Source organism: Halichoerus grypus, chromosome 14, assembly GCF_964656455.1.
Source record: "Halichoerus grypus chromosome 14, mHalGry1.hap1.1, whole genome shotgun sequence".
Taxonomy (NCBI): domain Eukaryota; kingdom Metazoa; phylum Chordata; class Mammalia; order Carnivora; family Phocidae; genus Halichoerus; species Halichoerus grypus.
In genome coordinates, this window is record NC_135725.1 from 93,380,677 (window position 1) to 93,387,848 (window position 7,172).

Here is a 7,172-nt window from a genome sequence, read left to right on the forward strand (position 1 = left end):
CCTCTGCTTCTCTTGGTTCCCACTTGGGATTCAGAGGGCCCCTGGCGCCTGGCAGTCGGAGCTGTGGGCGGGGGAGGGGGCGGGCAGCAGGGTCGGGCCTTGACCCTTCTTCACCCTTAATCGGCGCCTAGTTGGCACCGACTTCTCCTCCAGGAAGCCGGGTGGCTTCCCGATAGCTGCGCCCGCCCCCCTCCGCCACTTCCTCAAGGCCCGCAGCTGTTTATGGGAGGACCGAGAGATTTGCATTGGGGCCCCGCGGGGAGCCGCTTCCTGGTCAGCGGGGCGAGACTCAGGCTCGGCGAGGCTGGCACCAGGACCCCCCCGCCCCCCGCCGCGCTCCCTGGGGACCTCTCAGAGGGGTGAGATCATTCGGGGGAAGGGTCCCCGTTGGCCGGGGTGAAGTCTGGAGACCCTCCCCATCTTCCTGTTGCAGGGAGGGCGACCTGCATGCCGAGCGCCGCCTCTGCGCCATGGACGGCGGCCAGCCCAGTCTGGAGCCCGCCGCCGCGGGCCCCAGCATCCCCGGCCCGAGCGTGATCGCGCCGCTGCGCGCCGTGGTCCGCCTGCGTCGCCGCGTGTGCCTCCTGCGCAAGCGGCGCCTCCTGCCGCCGGGCACGGGCTCGGCCTCCGGCGCTGGAACGCCCAGACCCGGCTGCGGCTCCAGGGCGCCGCACGCTGACCTGGACCAGCCGCAGTTCTTCACCTTCGACGGCCCGGCGCAGCTGCCGTCCAGGACGCCGCGCAAGAGGCGCCGGCGCAGCCGTGTGGTGCTCTACCCCGAGACCTCGCGCAAGTGCCGGCCGCACGCGGAGCGCCGGAGCCGCGCGCAGCGCTGCCTGTTGCTGCTCGTGGCCATCGTGGGCTTCCAGGTGCTCAACGCCATCGAGAACCTGGACGATAACGCGCAGCGCTACGACCTCGACGGGCTGGAGAAGGCGCTGCAGCGCGCCGTGTTCGGTCAGCCGGCTGCTGTGGGGCGCATCGTGGCGCTGCTGCGGGACTACCTGGCCACGCACGTGCACAGCCGCCCGCTGCTTCTGGCGCTGCACGGGCCCAGCGGCGTGGGCAAGAGCCACGTGGGCCGCCTGCTGGCGCGCCACTTCCGCGCTGTGCTCGAGGGCGGCGCGCTCGTGCTGCAGTACCACGCGCGCCACCACTGCCCCGAGCCGCGCGCTGCGCAGGCCTGCCGGGAGGAGCTGGCGGGGCTGGTGGCCGACGTGGTGGCGCGGGCCGAGGCGGAGGAGAAGACCCCGCTCGTGGTGCTGGATGAGGCGGAGCTCCTGCCGCCGGCGCTGCTGGACGAGCTGCATGGCTTCCTGCAGCCGCAGCGTGCCCACCACTTCCACAACGCCATTTATGTGCTCCTCAGCAGTGCGGGCGGCTCGGAGATCACGCGCTTCGTGCTGCAGAACGCATCCCGCGCGCTGCCCCAGCGCTCCGACGGCGCCCGCGGTGCCCACGGCGACCGGGACGGGGCGGCAGCGGCGCAGGCCGAGGAGGAGCTGCGCGCCCGCCTGCGGGCGCTCCTGGTCCGCGAGCACCCGCTGTGGCAGGCGGCGGCCATCGTGCCCTTCCTGCTGCTGGACAAGCGGGACGTGGTCAACTGCTTCCGGGACGAGATGGCCGGGGAGGGCTTCTTCCCAGAGCCAGCCCGCGCTGAGCTCCTGGCGGCGCAGCTCAGCTACTACCGCGTCGCTGGCCGTGAGTTCGCCGTCACCGGCTGCAAGCAGGTGGTGGCCAGGGTGAATCTCTTGTAGCGCAGGCGCAGCTGGACGTGAGGGACGCTAGTGGGCACCGCAGGCCTTTGGGGTTGTTGGTGGCAGTAGGAGGGAGGGGACCCTGTGGATTTGCCTGAGGCCTCTAATAAATCTGTCTCTAGCCCCCATTGCCCTCCCCCACTCGTGGTTCACCCTGGGGCCTAGGGAGGCTGGTGGGGGTGGGTCAGTTCGGTGCCCCCCCTTCCAATAACAATTCCCCCATTCCAGCCCCCGATCTGCCACCTCCCAATCCTCAGTTCAGCCCACATTCCTGAGCACCTGCCGTGTGCACCTCACTGCAGGCATCCCAGGAGGCAGGCAGTCCAGCCTCCACGGTGCAGAGGAGGGGTGGCCTCAGAGAACGTGCGTGGCCCCCAGGGTCACATAGTTGGTCCCCTGCACTGGATATGACCTCAGCTCTGTGGGGCGCCTGCAGCAGCCATCAGTCACACTCACGTACACTCCCGTCCAGTCCAGCCCTTGCTCACCTGCCCACCCCGTGGGCCCCGAAGTCCTGGATGCTCCTCCGGCCAGGAGAACCCGATGGACTCCCTGGATTTCTCCTGGACTCCAGCCCCCAGTAGCTCCCTGGGAGGCAGGATGGGTGGGAGTCTCCCCACAACGAGTTGATCCAGTGGAATACCCTGAACGCTCTGGAAGGTGGGGAGAGCTGTCTCAGGGTGACAGGGGCGCTGACTTCTCGGACCCCCCTGCCCTGGTCACCAACCTGCTTCAGGACACCGAACCGGGGTAGGCCTCAAGGTAGAGATCCCTTAGACTCAACTGCAGAGGTTTTCAGGTTTTCGGTCCCCAAGACTTTTCGGGCGCTGTGGGCGCCTTTTGCCGTGGCTCCCGGAGGGCGGTGGTCGCGTCCAAGCGGACCTCACTTGTCGCAGCCCCGCTTCCCGCGAGCCCTGGGGTGGCCTCAGTGCTGCCGCTCGGTGGCCGCGCGTGGTCGCGGGGACACGTGCACAGACGCCGACGACGCTGACCGCAGCTGCTGCCAACGGGGGACTCGGGGAGCAGAGGGGAAGCTCTAGTTGAGCCGGCGCGGGGCTGTGCGCGCCCCCCCACCGCGGCAGAGCTCAGCACGCCCCCGGAGCCCCGCAGACCCCGCAGACTGAGGCTCCCGCGTGGGGGGAGCACCCCGCGCCATCCCTCCTCGTCCTGGCGGTCGGCGGCGGCGGCCCTGGGCCGAGGTCTGCCGGAAGGAGGGGGAAGCCGCACGGGGCGGGGGTGGGACCCGGGGCCCAGGTGGGAAGGGCGGAAGAACTCCCCGAGAACTCCCCGGGGCCGGGGGTGGGCGCAGGGGGAGGGGGCCTTTGGAAGCCTTGCTCCCCCAGGGGGGTTGGGAGGCATGGCCAGCTCTGTCCACCGACCGCACGTGCTGGGCAGCTGGCGACAGGAGCCCCAGTCTCTGAGGCCGAGTAGGTGCCAGAGGGGGCCGTGTCCAGGTCGGAGGCCCCGGCTCGGCCCGTGCATCCGGGTGTGGGCGGCAGCCGCGGCGTACTGACGGCTTACACTTCTCTTGGGACTTTGTCTTGTGCCTTTTCATGTGTTTTTATATCTTGCTTTATTTTTATTTTTTGGTAGTGGTCCCCCTCAGGGTCCCATCTGTCTCCTTAATAGGTTGGCAGTTATACCCGGAACCGAGGACTTAACACCCTTACTTGGGCAGCGACCCGACTTGTGGTCAGCTGAGGGCCAGTCCACCCTCTCCCCGCTCAGGGCCGTCTCACCGTGTACTTAAACTCCGTCCTTTTATCCAACTCCTCATTATCAGACATTATAGCTAATTCTTATTGATTTTTAAATTTTATTTTATTGATGTATTTATAAACTAGTTCCCTCTTTTCCCGAGGCTCTGTAATTCCCATTCTGCTAGAAACTGGGTTCCGAGGTTCTCTCTGTGCAGGTGGGACAGTTTCCCGGCTGAGGGTCGGTTTGTTTTCCCTGGGTCAAGACATCCTTCTTGAAGAGTTACTTGGCTCTTCTGGGGCTTTTTTCATTAGAACTTGGTTTTGTCAAAATCTTTTCTTCTTCTTCTTTGTCTTTTTTTTTTTTTTTTTAAGCAGGCTCCATACCCAACGTGGAGCCCAATGCAGGGCTTGAACTCAGGACCCTGAGATCAAGACCTGAACCAAGATCAAGAGCTTAACTGTCTGAGCCACCCAGGCACCCCTGGTTTTGTCAAAGTCTTTGGAAAATCTTTTAGGATCTGAATTGGAACTGCACTGATCCACAGGACAGTGTGGGGAGTGTGACTCCGTCACCCTGTGATGCGATTGACGAGACCTGATTCACGAGTTTGAATACACCTGTATAATGTTCTGCTGACAGGTCTTGCTCACTTTTGTGAGATTTATTCCTAAAAACCAAATAATGTTTGGCTGGTATTGTAAAGGGTTAATGTTGTCTAATATAACATACATCTAGAAAAGTGGATAAAGCAAAATATATATTCAAACTTTTATCACAAAGCAAGCACCCATCCAGGTCAGGAAACTGGGCATGGCCAGGCTCCTAGGAACTCTCCACGCCCCTCCTCCTCCCGGCCCCTCCTCCCCACCCCAGGCGATGACCAGCCAACTTTCCACCGAATTACAGCCTTGTGGCCTTCATACTTCAACCACCTAACTTCACAACTCTAACCAGTCTGGTTTAGTTTGTTTTTCATGTTGTAGCTTTCCTGTTTGTTTAATTCAAAACAAAACAAACCAAAACAACAGAACACCTTGATTGAAGTATCATTTATATACCACAAAATCGACTTAAAAGAGTGGATGATTTAATGATTTTTAGTAAATTTGCAGACTTCTGCAGATATTGCCACAATTCAGGCTTAGGATCTTTCCATGACCCCAGAAAGATCCATCCTGCTTATTTTCAGTGAATACCTGTTTTCCCCCCTCCCTCAGACCACCGCTCATTCTGTCTCCCAAGGTTTGCCTTTTCTAAAAGGCTTTTCGTATACGTGGACTCTTTTTAGCTTTATGTGTCTGACTTCCTTCCCTTAGCATACGGCTTTTGGGGTTCACCCAGGCTATAGGGCATGGCTTCTAGGAGTTTCTAGGAGCCTGGCCATGCCCTGTTTGCTGACGTGGATGGGTGCTTTCCTTTCTGCTGCTGACGAGTGTTCCATTCCGTGGACCAGACTCATTCCGTAGCAGATGCATCCTGTGCACATTTGGGTTGTTCGAATTTGTTGGCTGTTATGAATAAATTGTGCAAGGAACATTGCCCCAAACTGTGTGGACATACGTTTTCCTTTACCTGGAATAAATACCGAAGAGTAGAATTGCTGAGTCACACGAAGAACATTTTGTGTGATTTTTTAAAGAAACTGCCAAACTGCTCCAACGTGGCTGTACCATTTTACACTCGGTCGGCAGGCGGTGTGTGGGGGTGAGGCTTCGCCGCGTGCTCGCCAGCACTTGTTACTGACAGTCTCTTATATGACATCCGTCCCAGGGGTGGTTTTGGTTTGCGTTTTCCCAGTAACTAATGGTCTTGAGCATGCTCCACGTGCTGCGTAGACAGTCACTTTATTTGGGTGGTCTCGCTGATTGTCGACTTGCGAGAGGTCTTTATATATCCCGGCCATAGGTGTTGGATCGGATGCATGTGGCAAATGTTTTCTTCCGGTCTATAGGTTTTTCTTAATTTTCATAATTAAAAAATGCATTTTGAAGTGCAAAAGGGTTTAATTTTTATGAAGTCAAATGTATCCATTTTTTTTCTTTCATGGATCCCGACTGGGGTGTTTCTAAGAACTCCTGGCTTACTCCCAGATCATAAAGACTTTCCCCTGTGCTTTATTCTAAATGGTTTTAAGGTTTTAGCTCTTACATTTAGGTCTATGAACCATTTTGAACTAATTTTTATGCATGGTGTGAGATGAAGGTTGAAATCAATCTTACTGTGTGTGGATGTCCCCTCACTATTTGTTGAAAAGTCTGTCCTTTCTCTGTTAAATTGCCCTGATGCCTATGGCAGTTAAAGTCCCCCAGAGCAAGAGCATCTGTGGGAGAGCTCCATGAGGGCAACCGCGGGGAAGGGCCGGCTGGGCTCCGGTCCGCCCGAGCTGCCGGGGGGCGGGGTGTTCCAGCTCTGCTCCTGAGTCTTTTCAACAGATTGAATCAGGCCCACCCAGGTCACGCAGGATCATTTCCTTTACATAAAGTTGATTGATTCGGACCTGAATCTCCTCTACAAGATGCCTTCACAGCAACACCCAGATTAGGTTTTGATTGAGTAACTAGCCAAGTCCTTACCTACAACTGCATCTTAACACCTTCATCAGAAATTAACCGGGCACGAAGATGAGGGCTTATCTCCGGACTCTCAGTTATGTTCTATTGATCTGTGTGTCCGTGCTTATGCCGGAGTCACGTCCTTTTGATTTCTGTAGCTTTACAGTTAGTTTTGAAATTGGAAAGTGTGAGTCATTCAACTTTGTTCTTAGTTTTCAGTATTGTTCTGGCTGTTCTGGGTCCTTTGCCTTTCTATATAAATTTTAAGATCAGATTGCCAATTTCTGAGAAGAAAACAACAACAACAACCCAAACCAAAACCCAATTTCTACATTTTGATAGAAATCACATTGGCTCTAGAGATCAGTTTGGGGAGAACTGCCAGATCAATAATATTGAACTTTCCAGTCCCCGGACTTGGAGCCGCTCAGGCTCCCAAGTCTTCAGTTCTCTTCGAGATGAGGTGTAGCTCAGTGTGCAAGCCGTGCACTTCTCCTCTTCAGCGTATTCCTGAGCACTTTACTCTTTTTGATGCCATTGCAAATAGAATGGTGCTACGGTCACGTTCAAGCTCTTCATTAATGGCATATAAAAACAAAATAGAATTTTGTATATTGATCTTGGATCCCGTGACCCTGTGGAACTTGTTTATCAGTCCTTTTGTGTTTTTTTTTTTTTTTTTTTTGGTATGGGTTTCTTTCTTTCTTTCTTTCTTTCTTTTTTTAAGATTTTATTTAGTCATTTGACAGAGAGAGACACAGCGAGAGAGGGAACACAAGCAGGGGGAGTGGGAGAGGGAGAAGCAGGCTTCCCACCGAGCAGGGAGCCCAATGCGGGGCTCGATCCCAGGACCCTGGGATCATGACCTGAGCCGAAGGCAGACACTTGACGACTGAGCCACCCAGGCGCCCCAATTGGTATGGGTTTCTTAGGGTGCTCAACATATGGGATCATGTTTCTGCAAATAAAGGCAGTTTTGCTTCTTCCTTCCCAGTCTCTATGCCTTCTATTTCTGTTTCTTGCCTCATGTACTGGCTGGAACTTCCTAGTACAATGTTTTAGACCAGAAATGTGGTATTCCTCTTAGGGGCAAAGCATCGAGTCTTTTACCATTAAGTAGGATGTTAGCTGCCGGGCTTTTTGTAGTGTTCTTTGTCAGCGT

At 56.2% G+C, this 7,172-nt stretch overlaps 1 protein-coding gene across 1 annotated transcript; it reads left to right on the top strand.

Annotated features, from left to right (window-relative positions):
* Window positions 1-56: 56 nt before the first annotated feature.
* On the top strand, window positions 57-1,885 carry TOR4A (torsin family 4 member A). Its single transcript, XM_078062073.1, has one exon. It carries the CDS (start codon window positions 471-473, stop codon window positions 1,755-1,757), a length of 1,287 nt encoding a protein of 428 aa, XP_077918199.1. The 5' UTR covers window positions 57-470; the 3' UTR covers window positions 1,758-1,885.
* Window positions 1,886-7,172: the final 5,287 nt, after the last annotated feature.